Source organism: Anser anser (assembly GCF_964211835.1).
Source record: "Anser anser genome assembly, chromosome: 1".
NCBI classification, from domain to species: Eukaryota; Metazoa; Chordata; class Aves; order Anseriformes; family Anatidae; genus Anser; species Anser anser.
In genome coordinates this window covers 7,625,402-7,645,251 of record NC_139720.1, presented here as the reverse complement: position 1 = coordinate 7,645,251, position 19,850 = coordinate 7,625,402, and the positions used below count along the sequence as shown (strand labels likewise).

Below are 19,850 nucleotides of genomic sequence, written 5' to 3'. Positions count from 1 at the left end.
AGCCCTGCGAGGGGAGGGAAGGGGAGGAAGGGAGGAGGGTGCCTGGCTGCCGTCTCCATGCGGTGCCAGCAGCCTGATCAAAACGCTGACAGACCAGGCTGTGTAATTACATGTTTCTAGGAAGTGTGCTAGCTCCACGGGGAGCTGAGTCTGGAAAGGAGGAGGAGGAGGAAGAGACTTTTTTTTTTTTTTTTTTTGGGTGGTAAGGTGAAAGGGGTCAGTGAATAACGTGGCTCTCGCTGCAATATGCTAAAGGTAATCGTTGCTGTCAAGTGAACGCCAGGTGCTCCCCGGGTCGGGCTCCTCTTGCTCGTGTCTGTATTATGCAGGCATCTGCTTTCACAAACGGGCGAAGCAGGGCTTTGCAAGAAGAGAGAAGAGGTTTGCCCGTGTTGGAAGCGGTACGTTGCGATATTTGACATTGCTTTTGCGCTAGCTTTGCCAGGGCAGAGAGGAAGATGCAGGGGCACGGCAGTTTTATTCGACTTAAGCGTTTATGTAGGTGGAGGAAGGAGAGTGGCAATTAAAAAAAACAGTTAATTACGGTGTGCCGGGGCAGGGGGAGGATGGCATGGACCTAACCTGTCATGTAGGTGTTTGATGTGTCCTCTGCTGCTGCTGCTCGCTGTGGCGGGCGTGCATCCGAGCTTTAAATATCCTGCAGCTCCCGATATCTCGTTTCTCCAGCAGGCTCTGCATTTCATTTTCCTCCTCTCTCCAGTGCAAAATTTGGCCTAGCTTAAGCCTCTTTCCCTGGCTGAGAAGGTTATTCCCTTCCCTCCTCTCCTCCCCACCCCCTCACCCACCCTCCCCTCCTCTCGCGAACGCTCTCCGACCCCGATTTGGGGTTTCTCTCCCTGCAGCCAGCCGTGGGCTCTGTGGATGCCGTGCCGTGACGGAGGGCCGAGGGCTGAGCGCGTCGCGGGGAGGATTTGTACGTAGGAAGAGAGGCGATGGCCGTGCAGCGTGCTCCCGAGGCTGCTCTGAGCCTGCTGATGGTGAGTGCCTGCTGAAATCCGCTCGGGAAGGAAGGGGTGGGGGGGGTGAGGGATGCTGCGCCGCACGGATTCAGGGCACAAAATCCACGGGAGGGTTTTGCCTGAGCCATCTCTTGGCTTTTACAGGTCCTGGGGAACTTTGCGAGGGACTCGGGCGGAAGCGCTCATCCCTCGATGGGTTTTAACGCGTCCTGACCAAAGCTGAGAGCTAGGCACTCGTGGCAGGTGTTTGAAGTCTCCTTTCTGACACAGCTGGCGCTCGCATTCGGGGTTTATCCCGAGCTGTAGGTATTTCATTTTGCTCCTCATATCAGTGAATTCTCATGTCCTGCTGCTCTCCCCTCCTTCTGCCCTTGCTGACTGTGCGACCACTTACCCACAGAGCAGAGACCTTGATTTCTGTCCGACGGGCACGTTGCTCACTGCAGCCAGGTGCTTTTGGTGCTGTGTCACTTGGGGACCGGTCCTCTGATGCAGTGAATCGCCATTCGGCTCGCTGCAGACCGTGTCAGCCCTGCTGCTGACTGCAGACTGCGGTAATGACCAGCATTTACCTGAGGTATTTGCTACAACGTGTTGAGCTACTGACCTACTTCTCAAACTTCTGCATATTTATAATATTCCAAAGAAGATTATTTAGCATAACACGTGGCTGAGTCCAGAAACATGTCCCCGTCCTGCTGCAATTAAAATAAAACCTTTCGGTAGGGTATTAGAGAGTTGTTTAGCTTTACTGATTTTTTTTTTTACTCCTGTTGCCATTTTCTATGCAGCAGCATCAAGGGACAGCTTTAGTGTAATATCTCTGCTGGATGCTTTTCTGCCTAAATGTCACTGTAATATTTCTGCTGGAGAGCTGTTACAAGCAAAGAGCATGTGTGTGTGCATGGATGCATATATATTTATTCTCTATATATAATTATTATCGCTGATCTCTTTTTCGATTGCAATGGGAAATGGTCCCTAGCACTCAGAGACATGATGAGTTTTGCAAGGGCATGCCGCAGGATAATAGCTTTGTGGTGCCCAGGGCTGGTGACAAAGGTCAAGTTGAGAAAAGCAAATTTTATGTCCATTACTCAAAATGCTAAACACGCTATTAAACCTCTGCATGGCTTGTTTTATACTTGCCAGGGACTAACCTGCTGTACAAGCTCATTTTATTTCCTCCTGCTTACCTCTGGCCTTCCTGGCATTTTAAATAGCCCCTTTCTTTTTGTCTTTTAAAGGTAAATTGATGGGTGCCAGCCACCCCTGGCCATTGTTTGGGCTGTATATGTTTTTATTTTAATTATGCTTTTAATCTCAAGCTAAACCTCTCTTTCTCTCCATCCCCCATCTATGTATTCCTTGAGCTGACCCTGTCAAGCTCTGGTACAGTGCCAAGCTGCCCACAAAAAAAACTTATTTTGAAATGTGATTTTCTGTGGTTGCATGTCATTGGCCAAGTTATCATTTTGTGGTGTTTTGCGTCTTTCTGCAGCTCTGACCCATAGCCTGGACCCCTTGGGTCTGCTCACCTTGGGCATGGACCTGGACAGGGGTTTTGTGGCCTCCCAGCCCCCTGCAGATGGGTCAGATTAGAGGTCCTTGTTTCCCACCCCATGGATGGTTGGGGTGGAGGTGGTAGGGACATATTTCTGGGGAGGGAGATGGCTTGTGTAACTCCTTGGGGTCTGCTCCGGTATGGTCTGGTACTAGAAGCTTGTTATGGTTGCCAAAAATGTGATTAGGCATATGAAATACTCCGCTTTGCCAACCTCTCTTTTGCCTTAGAATTTTCTTGGGCCATGAATTAGTTTAGTTAACTATGGAAACCTGGTTCTTTCCCCTCTGCTCTGCCTTGGCTTTGGTTGCATGCTTGAGCAGGCTCCCCTTGAATCAATAATAAATTCTTGCATAATTCATCCCATAGTGAGCAGCTATAATGGCATCTCTTCTAGAACTGCTGCCCTCCAGAGATTAAAGGATTAGATGTCTTCGGGAAGTCCACAGAAGTAGCTTTTAATACTTTGATGGGCTTTCTCCATTGAGAGAACTGTCTTTTAGCACTGAGGAACATTTCAGTACAGCATTTCCCCTGCAGTAGCATGCAGAAGGTGCATCCGACCCTCTGCTTTTTATGAGACGTAATTGGCAGCAGCATTTGGCAGTGCTGCATCACGCTTGGTCTGAAAATATCCTCTTCTCAATGGGATACTGCAAAGCACTTTGCAGGTAAAGAGACTAAGTTACAGAGCCATTAATTGACTTTTTCCTGGAATTAGGTGCATTGAATTGAGTGACCTAAATTAGGAGTTTGCTCATCCAAAACTACATTTTGGTCAATTAAGAGAGATGGGCGTCTCCAGGGCTTCCTTCCTATATGACCACCTATAGGACACGGGTACCTAACATCAGCATGTCCCAACAGAGAGAGCTGCACAAGAGAGGGCATTGCTTTTCCGAGTCCCAGCCATGCTGACAGCTCACAGCAGCTTGCCTGTGCCTGCTATGTGCTACCCAGCACACGCCGCTGAGGTGGCCTAAAGCAGCTCCCAGACCAGCTGCTCCTGTGTGCAGCCAAAAGCACACTGTAGAATCTCATTAAACCCGTAGCCTTAAGTGGATGGCTCTGACTTTGGTTTAGTGACATAAATATTGAGGATCCAAAGGCCTTGATTAATCTGGATTGAATCTGTTTTTAATTTGGTTTTCTTTTCACCATTCGGATGATTCTTCTTCCTGGATTTTTATTTATTTATTTATTTATTTATTCTCCTAGGCCAGGGAAAAGTCTCAATAAAGGAGAGTCTGATTCTTAAACATGCATTTTCCTAACATGTTGTTTTCATACAAAGACTGTAATTGGAAAATATAACCACATTTTGTCCTTTCTGGTGAATGACTTTTATTGCAAATAACTCCGGATTGTGCCTGGCCTTGCAGGACTCCTGCCTCTACCTTGCAGAGATCACAGTAGACAAGGGCACAGTTTGGTTCATCATGGGGGAAACTGGGCTGAACTGTGCCCAAAATGGCTCTGCCTATAGCATTATCTAATGAATAAAATGGAGCTTCCTCAGCTTCCGTGAACCAAGAGGAGGGAGCATCTAAGCATGCAATAGCACCTGCTATGTCTTGTTAGGAATGAAAACACCTGCTATGTTAAGATCATTAATGCTGATGGGAGCAAGTGCAATACTACTAGGATTTTATGTCTATCTTATTAGTCTGTTGTAAAATTTTAAAGCTGCAGACATACTGATTGTACAGATTTTAACAGCACAATAAGTTATGATACCGGTGTCTCTCAAGACAACATTATCGCGTGTCATAAAAACAGATCTTAAGGATTTGACCATCTAACAACTGTGGGTTGTAACGGTAACTCTAATTAAATGACAACAGAGGTTCAGATGAACAAGATATATGGCTTGGTGTACACCAGTTAGTCAAAAATGTTCTTAAAATGGTAGGTAAGAGCAGCATGTCTTTCTGTTTTCAGAAAAGCTAGCTCTGGCTAGTTTCTCTCACCCTCCCCATAAAAATCAAAGCCCTCACATGTTTATAATCCAGCCTTGTCCTCTGGTCTGTATGTATAATTTTTTTCCTTCAAGAAATAACAGCATACAATTTAGAAAACAGGTGCACTTAGTAAACACTGTTTGTCTTTGGAGGAGCATATTTCGTTCCAGAGCACTCTGTGATGCTTTCACACTCTAAACTGTATTATTTTGTGTCTGAGTTACATTCGAAGCTGAGGCTGGAATAAAGGTGTATCTGAGATATCCTATGCAACCTTAACCACATTGGACTTGGTTACCTCTGTAGTTACAGGGAAAAAAAGAGGCTGCCAACAGGGAATTCAGAGCATTATCTCAGGCCATGGTGTTCACAATGCACAGGAAGAAGCACAAGAATCTGGTGGCCTGTGATGAGGGCTGCCTGCCTCAGCGTTCCCTTGTTCTCCTGGGCTGAAGGCTTTGCAGTGTCTGTCTGAGGCAGAACCTGGAACAGGAGGCTATATGAAAACTACCCCATCTCTAAACTTTAACGTAAATAATTGGTGCCTGAGTACTGCTGAAAATCCCAGTTTAGTGCTGTGCTTCCGGTTCCCCTTTTAAAGGCGATTTGTCTGGGTTATCCTTCCTCAAGCAAAGTTAAACTGAAGTCCTCAAAACAACATCAATGTCTTTAACCTGATCATTCTTCTGAAACTTTACAAAAACTCTTTAGGATCTCCCTTAAAAATACTCATACATATTACCCGTAATGCTACTAAGTGCTACCAAGGCCATGCCCTTCTCTGTTGACTTCAGAGGTGTTGGACTTGACAACGTTCTGGATACTTCATAAAATATTTCACATTTGATAAATATTTTTATTATGCCTGCTGTCTGCCCTAGTGAAGCCAAAATGGGGAAACTAAGTAAACAGAGCACAGAAGCTCTGTATTTTCTTAAACACAGGACTGGACACCCTGCCTCCTCCCCACCCCCTCAAACAAAACAAAACAAAAAAGCAACGACTATTTTCTCCGTCTCAAACCTCTATACAGATCTGCAGCAGTACAGCTGGGCTTGGAGGATCAGATGAAAGCCCTGGGGAGCAGCAAGGTTTCAGTGACAGGATGAAGTCATTTTTCTGCCTGCCCCACCTTGGCCTTAAATGATCTCCACCTTTATGCAAAAGCCCTCGCCCTCCAAACCTCCTGGCTGCAACCTCACCTGCAGGCCATGCAGCCCACAGGAGGCGAGCCGTGGCTAGCGTGGTCCTTCCATAACACCAAACCCTGCTCTTTTGTCACCCCTGTGTGGGGAAAGGGACGACACAGCTCCTTTTTGATGGCCGAGGCCGTGCGGCCTGTCAGCTGGCAGCGGGATTGCTTGGCAACGAGTCACTCCTTCCCCGAGGGATCGGCCGCACAGCTGATGTCGGGCCCTCTTCAGCTTCACGTCCAAAATGAGATCTCTGGGGAGGCTTGAGCAGTGAGGGGGGCATTATGCAGCCCTCTCTGTGCTCATTTTGTAGATATTTCTGCCGTGCAGGTGTGTGGGCTTCGTCCTCAGCCTTCCCCGAAGGCCTGAGGCAGAGCTGATGATGTGTGGTGGCACTCGGAGGTCGCTCGGGGGGGAGCGGTACCTTCAGAGGTCCCTGCCTCCTCATCTCATTCCTCATTTCATCGAGGCACTAATTTTCTAATAGGCTTCACGAGCAGCAAATAGCTGAGCTATGCCGGTTGCTCTTTTGAAGGATGCAGCAATTCCTACTCGGTGGCTGCTTGCTACCACAGGCCAGGAATTTTGGTATTTCTTATTGATAAGTTACTCTGAGTTGCATCTGAACTTGCAGCACTGAATTGTACCCGAACTACACTGCATGCCTCCTTAAACTCACAGTAACACTTCAAACAGTGATTTAATTCAGCTGAATGAGATTAAACACCTCCCAGGATTGCTCTTGGCTTCTTTGTGGTGGTTGTCACCTTTTACCCATCTGAGCTGCAGGACTACAAAATCATTATCCCTTCGATTCTGCTGTTCTGCATGCCAGCATTTTGCTTTTTCCTTGTTCCTCTGCACATAAGTTTTTTTAAAATCTTGAAATCTTGTAGGAGAAGCAGACCATAATGCTTGCACATCTGAATTCTCCCATTTATTACCACACTTTAAAACAAGAGTAAGAGGGATTACAGGTCTATTATCTTTTTTTTTTTTTTTTCATTATGAATATTGCCATGCCTTTTATTCCAGCTGCTCATTCTGAATGTCTGAGAAAATTATCTTGTCAGAAATGCACAGCCATTGATTTTTATTATTATTATTTTTGTATCATGGTATAGACCATGGCTATTTGTGGAAGTGAATTAGTGGGCATTTGAGTAAATGATCATTAAGTTTAATTAGAGCCTTTCTGTGGTTGGGGGAAAGTAATATATTGACAGATTGAATAGATCACTAAAGATGACAACTCCTTTTGACCATATATAAAAGAATAACGTCACTACTTTTTTTTTTTTTTTTTTTAATGAAATGTAGTGGAAAAGTTGACTGATATCATCAAACCAAAATAAAATGTTAGAAATGCTGTAATTACCATAATTAATATGCAGGGCTATGAATAGCTACTCATACATAGGAAGGACTTGTAATATTGGGCAATTGCAATTATTCAGTTCTTTGCCTTCTGGTTATGAATGTCATACTTCCGTAATTACTGAACTCTTAACTTCTCAGCGTGGCAAAGATCCAGCCCCCGCCAGGCTAATGTGGTTAGCACATCAGGGCTCAGAGACTTACACAAATCCCACATGGATCCTTCCCCAGTAAATCCCACAAAAATGCAAATTTTTGTGATTTGGCGCCCATAGCTGTTGTGCTCAGGTGGCTGGTCACACATAGTCATCGACTCCACCAAGAACTGTAACAGCCACTTCTTTTCGTGTGCCTTCCTGAAAACAGAAGCCCCCAGATGGATGTCGGGTGGGCAGGGGGACGGGACCAAGTTTTTAGTCTCTTTCCAGCCAGCATGCTGTCCCCTGCTCTACATAACCCCTGTAATTGCTGCCAGAGAATGGGTGTTTCCACTCTTGCCATTAATGGCAAAATTCAGGTAAACATCTTCCCTTCAAGGAGATACATCATTTTTTCCCCATATCCCTCAATCATCCCTTTTTAAAATATCAACAAGCAGAGAAACTTGCAGAAGGGGGTTGAAATCAGTCACTTCATAAAGAGATTTTAATGGTGGTGAGTAACAAACTAACCCAAACACATCATCACCTTCAAATGGTATAAATTCTTTTGTTTAAATGAATTCCTGGCTTGGCCTGAAGCTGAAATTCTCAAAGTTTGTAACAAAAAGCTCCTACTTTCCTTCTGAAGGCTCACATCTCATTTGCTAGTCCCACTGAGAGCACAGTTAGCACACACTTGTCCAGCAGCAATGCCTGGGACCAAGTGGCATTTCCAAAGCCTTGCTGGAAGGCAGTGTGGTACCAGATCTTCCTCAAGAAGACTCCCAGACATGAAGAAATCCACAGAAATCTGTTTGTCTATGTTTCATGGAAAGAAAAGCAGTAGTGAAAACTATAAACTTATTTAGAGGGACAAACCTATACACAAAATGTTAGCAGTTTATTACATCCTTCGTGGGATTAAAGCTAGGAATCCCCAGATTAAAACCAGCACCTCCTAGTGTTATCCCTAGTGTCCGGCTTTAGTCTTTTAAGACTCCAAAAAACTAGTGATAATGCTAAAATTCCAACAACTAACTAGGAACAATGAGATTTGAAACTAAGGTGCTTTGTTTTCAGGACACGCTGCTGAAATAATCAAATGTAATGAATGGAAGGAAGCCAGGAGAGCATAAAGCTGGGTGCAAAACTAATCTACCCTGATATTCTTTGTAAATCTGTTTTGGGTACAGAGATATTTTATCACCTTGGTAAAAGCAGAATATCCCTTAAACTTGGTAAAAGCAGAATACCCCTTCCCCTTCCAGTGACTCCTCCTCTGGCGTCCCTTCTCTCTGCCCATTTACAGCCACCAGAGAGCTGAAAATTATTTCTGGGGAGGTTTTGCTAGTACAGAAGCAGAACTCACCCAGAGCCCTGCTCCGCAATATTTTTCCATCTGTGGGCCGGCTGTGATGATCCTTGTATTGCAAGACACTCTGGTTTGGTTCCCTGTAATTTGTAATTTGTGTGAAGCTAATGGAGGAGTGTTGTAGAACATATGTTTGGCTTAATATAGGTTCTAGCTATTCTTTTTTTTCTCACTAATATATTAAAGTAAAATCTGGGACAGCTTCACAGTAAATAAGATCGAGATGTTTTTCATTTTTGAATAATATGAGGCTAATTGAGCTGTAGTGGTCAGAGCACATTGTATTTCCTGGTAATTAATTGCTGGCTGTGATAGCTGACTGCATAAAACTATGCTTTGGGCCATTAACCCCAGGTCATTAGTACTCAAGGAAATGTCTAGTGAAGGTCATTATTACTGCTGTTATATAAGCTATTGAAATAGAAAAAAAAAAAGTTGGCATGAGCTCTTCAAAAACCCATTTTCCCTATTCTGTTCCCTTTTCAGTGATCAGGGAGCCAAGACTGTTCTCAATTGTTCTGCATTGACATTGATTTTTTTGGAAGATTAGAGTTTGCCCACATTCTGAAAAACAGAGACCAAATGGCTTAAGTGTTTGAGAGGATGATCATCTAGCTTTACAGGGCGAAAAATGCCAGCCTTTCCAGAGGATCAGCACAGGTTGTGTTGGCAGTCCCAGGGGACGAGGACTGAGCAAAAACCTCTCCGCTCCCATTTTTTGGTTTCTCTAGCAGCAAGGCATGCACCCCAGGGAGCTTGTTGCTGCGTGTCGGATCAGTGGTGTTTGTGTCTTGATATCTCTGGCTTGATTTTTTTTCATTATTTACTTATTTATTTGCCTTCAAGTTTTTGTTGATGGACCAAAATCAGCCTCCTTATGAAAACTAGCAAGAGCCTCCTAGTTATCCTACTGCCTGCAAAAGGGTTTCTAACTTCCAGCTCAGACAGGAGCTATGGGGAAATTTGCTTTTTGCTGTCCCTCTTCCCGTGGCAGAATACTGTGGTTGAAAACTACTTATTTTCCAGTTAAAGACAAAGGAACTGCTAATGAAAGGAAAAGAATAATAAAAAATATATTTCAGTTCCTTCTTTTAAAAAGACAATAACACTATCACTTACTTACTACTTGCTTGCTATTATAAATACAGGTTTATGCTGAATGCTCTTTTCTTTAATCATGTTTAAAGCAAGGGTGAGTATTTCACGCAACCCAACGTCCTTGAATCAGTATTTGAAAGCTTTCATGAGATTGCAAGGAACCACTTCAGCTCTAATTAAACAAAATTAGAGGCAGCAGAAGATACAGTGATGGCACAAGAAAAATGATGGAGATGTTTTGTAACTTGCTGAAGTTCCTAGCAGTGTTCTTTCCCCCTCTTTGAAGTTTTGTTTTGGAGTTAGGAGTTAAACAATTCCTTAAGAAGAGACCTGTATTATCCTCTTCATTGCTATAGAAACAATTTTTTTCATTATCTGTACTGCAGTATTTAAGCAAAAGCTTATTGGTTCAGAGTCCTCTACTTCTGATGTATTGCTCCTCTTGAATTCTCTTCCTCCTCTGTATCTATCAGATATAGCCTCTTTGCTGTCCAGTGCCCTGCAAGAGGAAAAAAATTAGATGTGCTTCTTGCATTGGTTCCAACAGAAAAGATTTTGTATCATGGGGATATTCTGAGCCATTATTTCAACAGATTTACTTCTGGGCTTCTTTGGAGAGATAGTGCTTACATCATTTTAGGTAGCTTCCCATTTTTTGAAGCATCATTTAAATTCGAGGAGTTAAAGAATCATCCATGAGAAATTTCTCTGGAAGCTTTAATTCACCAGTAAGAGTTAAACCTTTGCTGTGAAGTCCAGAGGGTGTCTGCTGTCTTGGACATGGATGCTATTTTGAATGTTTTGTTTTGGTTTGTTTATGTTTAGAGGTTTCCCTGAGATACCACTTCCAAATACAGGTTTCAGGCACTGCGATCCTACATTTCTCCCAACAAAATGTATCTGTGCTCATGCTGCAGATAAAAAGTGTCTGTCGCGGCTAGCCCCAAATATTTTTGGTGAGGAGAGGAAGAAATATGGGGTATTCTCTTGCACAATGAAATGTAAACCAATGCCAGAGGTTTACTGGATATTTTTAAGATTGTATGACTGTGCAAACTAATGAGTGTGAATAGACAACAAAAACAAAACAAAACAAAATCCAAGCAACCAACCAAAAGCAAACAAACAAACAAACAGAAGCACAGGAGTTCTGTATACAATGGGAGTAAGAAACAAATTCACTTCGAAATCTGCATGATTGACTGTGTGTAATAAAGTAGGGGTGGATTTATTGTCAAAGCGTACACACACACAATAATAAATTGTCATCTCTGAGTAAAAGAACCGTCAATTTTAATTTTTAATAATCTTTAATTAAGTAGGCATTCGCAACACTTTGGGTATTTGTTCATTAATATAACTGCCTCTGGCTAGCCAGAGTCATTCTTTCCATACGTAGTCTCATGTGAATTGATTTCTCCATGGTCAATAGTTGTAGTATTGAGTCTCTTTAAGTTCCATAAAACTTGAACCATTGCAGAAAACTATTCCTGTCTGAAGAAGGAGGATTTGATCTTTGTTCTCTTACAATCAAGTGGGGAAGGGAGTGTAAATCCATATTATTCTACTTATCTCTGTGACATTTCTTCCAAATTCTGCTCTTAGACAATTTCACAGTCTGAGCTGAGAGATGTGACCCATGCAGTCGCCCTATTGCTTTTCATCAATACAAGTCCTTACCTACATCAAGATAGCAGGATTTGCTGCCTGAGAGTTACAAATCTTGCAGATGATTAGTGGTTTACTGGTGGAATATTTATTTTCAAAAAGAAATGAATTCTTAGTGATGAGTCATTGCGTTGCATAGCCTGCCTTGATATTTTAGGTGCTAAAACCACTATTTCAATGAGGCTGGGTTGGGGAAAATTGTCCATAATGTTTCTGATGTACAATTAAAGTGCCATCTGCCTCTGCGATGCAGCAGATGTATAATTGATATTCACTGCTGATTTGCCACTTGATTTTTTGCAGACACTGAATGCTGTAATTGTTTATACAGTATGATCCTAAATACCCATGTGAGAATTTTCCCCCTCACGTGTTCCCTACCAGAAGTATAACTACCTCCCTAATACTCGGAAGGTGGATTCATTAAAAGATAATTTACAATTAGCTAAACCAAAATCTTACAGGAGCCTAGTGAGTAAGTTAGGAGCAAGTTTTCAAAGGGGGGTTCTTATTTCTGCAAAACCACAGTTTAATACAATACAGCTTGTTGGGAAAAATTAATATGCTGATCACAAATCTGTTTACCATTGTACACTGATATAAATGTAGGATGCTTCTAAGATTACTGAAAAGGGTTGGATTTATTATTACATCTTTTGCAGGGCTGGGAACATTCCTCAGAGAAAAGAAAATTATGTAGAGTAAACGCAAAGGTCAACTCTAACATCAAAGGGACTCTTTTCTCCACAACAAAGACTATTTAAATAAAAAATAGAGGTAAAAACCACAGTAGTGAATTCTGAACACATGGAAAAACAGAGATGTGTTACTTTATTTTTTTTTGTACCACTGTTAATTAAAGGAAATGCATTTGCTAAAATCTTGATTTTAATTTTAAGTATGGCTGGCTTCTAAGATTTTCCATCTGCAGGTATTCTAGGCCTGGATCTCTTCATGCTGAAAGAAAAAGGAAATGTGACCAGTAACTTCAAGGGCAGAAGGTTAGCAGCTCTATTTTAAACACTGCCTTTCTTTTTGACAGCAGTGGCTTTTACTCACATCAGTTAAACTCACTGTGGAGCAGCAATGATTGTCCAGAACTTTGCATTCGGCTTCAAAGGAAGGCAAAACTGGTGACGCGGGTCTGAATCTGACTGCATTGCAAGTGATGTTGTGAGCAATCATTTCCTAAGCCAGGAAAAATCTGAAGTCAGTTCTCCAGGCACTCATGTTCATTTTCTTGCAACTTGTTCCCTTTTCTCAAGCCATTGCCTGTACATGGCACCCAGTATAATGTAAGAGGATCCCCTGTGTCTTCCCAGAGCCGAGTACTTGCTCTCATATTTCAGCGAATTTATTGGTAGCAGCATAATTGTACCTAAAGGACATTGTGGCTGATGGTTCTGGCTGGTGATGACCTTAACTCAGGTGGCAGCATAAGCAGAGGACCAAGTGAGGGCCTAAGGATGCTGCAGAAGGAAAGCAAGGGGGGTGTGGGGAAGGATTTGGGGAGGGGAGGTGGTATGAAATCCAAGGAAATGGGGCTGCAGGAAACTGCAGATCAAGCCTGTTCTGTTCAAGGAGAGGAATTGCTCTTCTCCGTGAGATGTTTAATCACAGCCATGGTGGGTGCTCCCTGGGACAAACAAGTAGAAATGCAGCTAAAGCACAAGGTATGGTTAATTTTACCCATGTATCTTCTTGTTGAGGTTTACTTGGGCTCTTGAATGTGGAGTGATGACATCTGAAGGAGAGAAGCTTCATATGGTTGTTTGTGTGATTGTTTTTGTTTAATTTAGTTTGTTTTTTTCTGACTTCCAGTATCTTTCTCTAATTCCTGTAACAAGCTTTTGGATATGCTTGCAGTATAAAGGCTCATCTTCAGGTGATAAGGTTCATACTTTCTGAGAAGGAAATGAGGAGACTGATAGAGAGGGATAAGCAGAGGGGACACAGCTGTGATTAAAGGGAGCTGGAAGCTTGTACAGGTATGGAGACAGCATGGAGCTGGGATCCCAGACCTTGGGAGGAGCAGGTTGAGCATCTCCTGTGTGACATCCGCCTGCTAACTCAGCACTGCAGTTGTCTCACTGCTACCCCTTTGACTTAAACACTGAGTGTTCTCTCAGTCACCTGTACTACAGTTAAGGAAATCAGCCATAGAGAAAATGGTTTTGAAAATGTCACTGACTGGCTGAAGTGTTCAGTTCCTATTTGTACAGAATGTCAACAAAATGCGTTTTCTACCACTGTTTAATTTGCATGCTTAAAAGTCAAACTTCAACAATACTTTTAAATGTTTATTATAATTTAAAAGGGTCAAAATTCATTTTCATTGGATACTTAACTGTTTCACAACTCATAAAAAATGACTTGAATATGTGGGACTGCTTTCCTTCCAGTAACACAGAGGACTAAGAGAGCAGAGCAGTGGAGGTGAGAGGTTGCAGTACACATTATGGAGCGGGAACGTGGGGGGAGCATCTGTCCCAGCTCCAGCACTGCATGTGTGTTTGCATAAAAAAGGTTCTAGGAAAGGTGGAGAACTCATCCAGGGTGCAAGGAAGTGGACCACTGCCACCCAGATGAGAGCTTCCAGAACCAGGACACTTAGGGGCATGGTCAGCAGACAAGTTTGCCTTCTGGATCCATCCTTTCCTTGTGGTACAGCTCTGGCAGGAGAGGGGAATGAGTTCTGGGACACCTAGGTATGGATTCTTCTGAGAGCCCATGTCTCTGGAGGTGTAGGAGGGCCAGTGATGGAGCTTTCCTTCTTTTGGGGCAGAAGTCCCACCATGGTAACAAAGCAATGTGTTTGGGGATGCTCAGCTGTGGAACCGTGCCTGATAGCCATTCAGAGGTGATGCTTTAGTCCTCTGAAGAGGTCCCATGCAGGTGACAATACAGGGCCACCAGAGGGTTTTCAATTTGTTTTGGCCCTCCCTTATCTCTGCAGCACTGCTTGGTTTATTTTGTATGTTAACAAGGCGTAGCTTGTGATTTCCATTGAATCTCCAAAAAGACATCATGTGAGCGATCTAAGGGACTAGTTGCCTCCTCTGTCCTCCAGGCATCAGGCTGAAAGGACCTGGAAGAAACACATTTTCTCTCCTCCTCACTTGTTTCCCATCTCTCCTTCCACCACAGCTTTATTAGTTTCAATCCTGGTTCTGCCAGTCTGAATGCGAAATCAGCTTCCCCTTGGAGCAGCGTTCAAAGCTTCACATAAAGTGTCTTAATTTTTATCTTGTGTTACTATACTGACCAGCTATGAGTTACAGCACTTACAAAGGCACCACAGTGCGAAAAGCCACATCGAGGGCTTCCAGGGCACAACATCCAGTGGTGGAGGCTGCTGTGATTAGAAAAAGTGCTATTGCCAGAATCGAGTTATCTGAAGGTGTCCTGCTGGTAAGCAGCAAGTACGAGCTGTGCTGTGTCCTAAACTGGTGTGTGCAAGAGGGGTCGGATTAGATCTTTGACTCCCTCTTTGCGTTAAGTCGGGTTTGTCAGTATTCCCGTCTAAAACCCAATGCAAAATATCTCAAGATGCAGTCCTCTGATGAAACAAACTTTATTTTTGGTTCTACATATCAATATCACAGTTCGGGGGAAGGTTTCCTTTTGGAATCTTCCATTGGCAGCGTGCAGGACTTTGCTGGGAAGCAGAAAAAGATGTCTCTCCCATGCTCTTCCATGACAGTTTGGGTGAATTTTTCCCTTGCTTTGCAGGAGATGAAATTTAACTTCTAGGTATCTGCTGAAGAACAGCAACCTCAGCTGCTTCAGCTCTGGCAGTTATGGTGGGCTTATCCCCTTCTGTACTCTTCATGCCATCATACAAGACAGCAGAAATGTCAAGGTTGGAAGGAACGCCAGCATTTTTACCACAGGATGGGACATCGGTGGCAGTGGTAGATAGATTTTCTTTCTTTCCCCTTAGGAAGACGAGTCTGCTTCCTGCTGGGAATTCACTGCTCTTATTTCCCTCTCTACATCCCAGCAATCAGCCAGGATCACCTGGAACTTATTCTCTTGCTCCCAGTTGTACCTCTACATGCCACCATGCTGTTAGCGTGTTTGCACTGGCACAGCACCCGCATTCTTATTGGAGGTACAAGCTTTATTTTATTTTAACAGAAACTCCACAAACATCGCAAAAAATAATATTTCCTTTTCATCCTTGAGTCCAAATCTTTTACAATATTGTAAATTGGACTTCTGTTTCCCTTGGTGGGTAAGGATGACTGCATCTTCTGCAGATTTTCCTCCAGGAAAATTTATAGTAAGATTTAAATATGATATGAATGGTCCTCTTTAAAGTTACATATGCTAAAGGAATGTGACTTATGAATCCTGTTAGCAGTAATGGCTACATGAGAATATCAAACAGTTAGTCAAAGCAAGATTTTGCTGTGATGCATCTTGTACTAAAAGGGTTGCCATAAATTTTGTACTGTGCCAAACGTTTTTATGTAACTCGAGTACGTGGGCTGTGTTTGATGCCTATAAAAGTTGAGTCTGTTTTGCTTTTGTTGCTGACTGCTGGAGGAACAAGTGTGTATGTTTGTGTAGCTGAACAGAATTAAAACTCATCTGGACTGCAGTGTCAACAGCAGAGAATGCTGCTGCCTGCAGTAAAAACAGAACAGGAGAATATTAAATTACAGATAAATCATCCATCTTGCATTGGGAAGACCAGCGCTATTTCTGTAATTTCTGGTGGCCAGCACAGGTGGCAACTTCTGGGTAGAGCAGATTTAACTAAATTGCTACTCTCCACTGAAAATTGCCTGTATGAAATATTCATGTAAAATTTGCTTCACGCAGGGAATATTTGAACAATTACGGGTCTGTTCACAGCCCCGTTCTGGCCTGGGGCTAAGCCAGGGGGTTGTTTGAGGATGGTGGTGTTTGGAGCCTGCCAGCTGACTGGTACCAGTGGGATCATACTGGAACAGACGGAAAGACCAGCAAGCCTAGAGGACAACGTAACAGCTGAGAAGCTCCCCCTGCACCCGGAGTAAAAACTGAGGAGTTTTTAGTGTTTTGATACACCTTACACACCAGACGGCACAAGTCCAAGCTCCACCAGGAGATCTCCCTCTCCTCAGCTGTCCCACTTCTAGGGACATTCATGGGGACCAAAGAGCTGGCAGTGCCTGAGCACTGGTTGGGAAAGGGGACTGTGTGTGCCTGAGTGGCCTGGAAAGTTGGACATGGGTCCAGATGTCACAGCAAATAGGTTTGGAGCCTCTTGCATGAGGGTGGGTTGTCACAGCTTCCCAACTCCAGGAGAGCAATGATCCCAGCTCTTGTGGCCGGCACATCTTCAGAACACATTTGATGACATTTTTGTCAGTTTTTAAGCAACGTGGACTACTTTAAATGGGGAAAACAAACAAACAAACAAAAAAGAGTTTTTTGGGAAACGAACAAACAAAGAGTTTTTTGGGTACCATTGGGGTCGCTCTCTTCTTCTCCCCCAACACCCACTTTTCCTTCTTCAATTAAAATAAAGGAAAAAACATACCATTTAAAGTTTGCCTACTTGATAAAAATTCTACCTGTGCAAATTCCTGGAGCTCCTGCTTTTTTGTGGGTTTATTCTCTTTGAAGACACATCTTTCTCTTAATGTCACATTGATTGCTTGGCCACAGCTGGGATTTTAGGGCTTCTGCAAGGTGTGGGAGCAACAGCATGAACTGAGGGGACCCAACCTGCCCCTCAGCACCTTTATGAGCTGGGGCAAAAGTGTGTGCAGAAGTTGTCTGCTGGCAGATTACTTTTTTTTTTTTTATTGGATATTGTCTTAAATTACCTCTTTAAGGATGAGGCCATTTCACAGTTGAACCACTGAGGTGGACACTCCTGTGGCTAGATCTGAAAGATATTTTAAAACCGACTCTCAAACATGCATCTTAAAAATTACGCGGGGAATCAGGAGGTGGTGATTTCGCCTTTTAGTTTGTTTTTCTGACCAGGGCTATGGTTTCTTTGGGTTGCTCCTTGGAATCCCGCTGAATCAGGATGGAAAATGACTGCACGCATGAGAGACACGCTGTAATCATTTGTGGTCAGCGAACTACAGATTGCAATATTGGGCAGAGTTATTGCGCCGGCCCGCGAACCGCGGTCGTGTCCCCGCTCTCCTGCTTTCAGCCACGGGAGAGGAGGGGAAACCTGCTCAGCCTCTCACTCGCTTGGCCTTTCCCATCACGGTCCTTGAGTCATCAGCCCTCCCTACCTGCTGAAGCCGTCCATGCTGCATTATTGATTATTTTTAATCAAAAGGGTCAGAGTTATTTTCTCTGGTTGTCGGTTCGGTTCGTGTCACTCTGTTGATTATTGCAAGTCATCGAGGTGATGAGAATAACCACACGGATCACGAATTTTAGAGGTAGAAAATAGGGAAAATCTGACTAGCCAAGTCCACTAGTTTTTTTTTGATTTGGTGTTTGATTTTTTTTTTTTTCATCATCTCTGACTCTGTCTGTATGGCATGAAGTATTTTATTCTGCTTCCCAACAGCAATCTACAGATAATTCAGTGACAGCTGCCTGTTTTTACTCCTTGCTTCCTAGACCTCAGGGCACAAGAATTGAATTTTGAGGACGGGATTTTGTAAAAGTCCAGTAATCCAATAACAAAAGCTAGGAGAAATAAAATGGGTGGCTGACCTATGCTCAGCGATGAATATATAGGGGAAAATGAGATCTTGCTGGAGTGGTTTCAAACTCTGCCTCCTCCCTGAGGGATATTTGTGCAAGTGGAGGTTCAAGCAGCAGCGGCCAAGCCCCAGGTGCTAAATGTGGCTCCCAGCTCCCTAAAAACTAAATTAGTCATAACTGGGCATCTCATCATTGCTACCGTGACTCAAGCTGTAACAGCAATGAGAAATTCCACTGAAAAATTTCTGACCAAACTGTGCCAGGCCCCTTATTAATGACATGCAAATTAGAGAAGTTCAAACATTTGCACTTGGTGCTCGTAGCTGTTTCTTTGATTGCTAATGGTGTTGATTCACGAAGAAAAAGCTTTCTAAAATAGGGACTATTTTCATGTACCACACCAAAGGCAAATGAAAGGATGCTGTATTAGCTTTATTTGTTTCGTTGTTTGTCATGATAAGCCCTTTTTAAATACCTCAGGACTCAAAAATTACGAGGGAGTAAAATGAGAAAATGAGATTTAGCAGCTAATGAGCTAGTTTTTTTTTTTTTTTTACAGAATTAAAACCTAAAAGTAAACACGAAAGTTGCCCACCTAGTCATGAACTCTTGTCCTGAATTTTACTGTACAGTTGTCACAGATCTTTTCTTTGGATTCATTTGCAAGGTCAGTGCAATGATTCCTATTTCAGTCAAGCCTGGAGCAAGTTGCCCTCCTATAAACTTATGATATGGACTGCCTTAGCCACCCATCCTCACAAACAGAGGTTGTTTGAGGGTAAAAGACAAGTAACCGCACCCCTACCATAGGAAAGATCTCTCATGACCTGTTGCAAGCAAAACCAAAGAGAATTTCTTTAAGCTGAATTGCATTTTTGGACAGGCTTTCATCATATCCTCCAGCAGCTGATTTCTGTTTGTGTGCCTGCTGGTGGAAGGTGATAAGGAATGTTTAAAATAAATGCATAAATAAAAATGCCTTTTTATTCTAAGTTTAAGTGGGAGCCTGGAAAAAATTGATCTTCCATGCCCCAGCTGGTCTACAAGAAGCGAATGAATCTGCCTGGCGGGTTCAGAGTTTATTTAGGCTGTGAACATCACTTGACCATGGGTAGGGAAATTGTGCGTAGTGTTGGATTCATCTGGGGCTGTCACCTGCTTTCCTGTGTGAGCCAAGGAAGGAAGATGGATATATACTGCACTGGCCTGTTTTGGAGGAAGTAGATCTCTGAAGCTGGAAAGATTGTGGCTTTGGAATATCTATTTTTCTTTCATTTACTATAAAGAGAATGTAAAGGTCTGGCTTAAAGCTAAGGGAGAATAATCCATATTTGGTGATTTCTGGATGCAGTCCCTGGCTTCTTTTGGACATAATTTTGTAGAGGTACTATCTTGTAAAACCACCAAGATGCATCACTTGCAGCACTGCCCCAGTTCTAACATTTATTCCTGGAGTATAAGGCTAACCAGTAGTTTGTTAGTGCAGTTTGACCTTCTGAACAATTTAGGCAACAGTTTTTAACCAGTAATTCCAGTATTTACTGCTCAGAAAGAAGTTATCAGTTCAAAATACGTCATCTCTAGTTACAAGGAACTTGACTAATTTGGTGTATGGGTATGTGCATACAAGAATGATGGCATCATGAATAACTAGGAAGGGAAGAAACTCCATTGAGATAAAATATGTGAATTTTAGAAGGTAGAGAATAAATATCTAATCTTGAAGCCCATTAAGAAGACTGATCAGCAGATCTTGATGATTCAGCTAAGTCCTGTTTGAAGTTTAAGTTATCAGACAGAGGAAAGCTTTATCCCCAGATATTCT

The 19,850-nt window shown here is 43.0% G+C and overlaps 1 protein-coding gene across 2 annotated transcripts in view; it reads left to right on the top strand.

The window, feature by feature from the left end:
* The first annotated feature begins 209 nt into the window (after positions 1-209).
* FRMD4A (FERM domain containing 4A) overlaps positions 210-19,850 on the top strand; it is a 362,821-nt gene continuing 343,180 nt past the window's right edge. For both annotated transcript variants that reach the window (XM_083819662.1, XM_083819664.1), the window contains exons 1-2: positions 210-401; positions 864-998. In XM_083819662.1, coding sequence (XP_083675788.1) covers positions 954-998 — 45 coding nt within the window. In that variant the 5' untranslated portion in view covers positions 210-401; positions 864-953. The remainder of the gene's footprint in view (positions 402-863; positions 999-19,850) is intronic.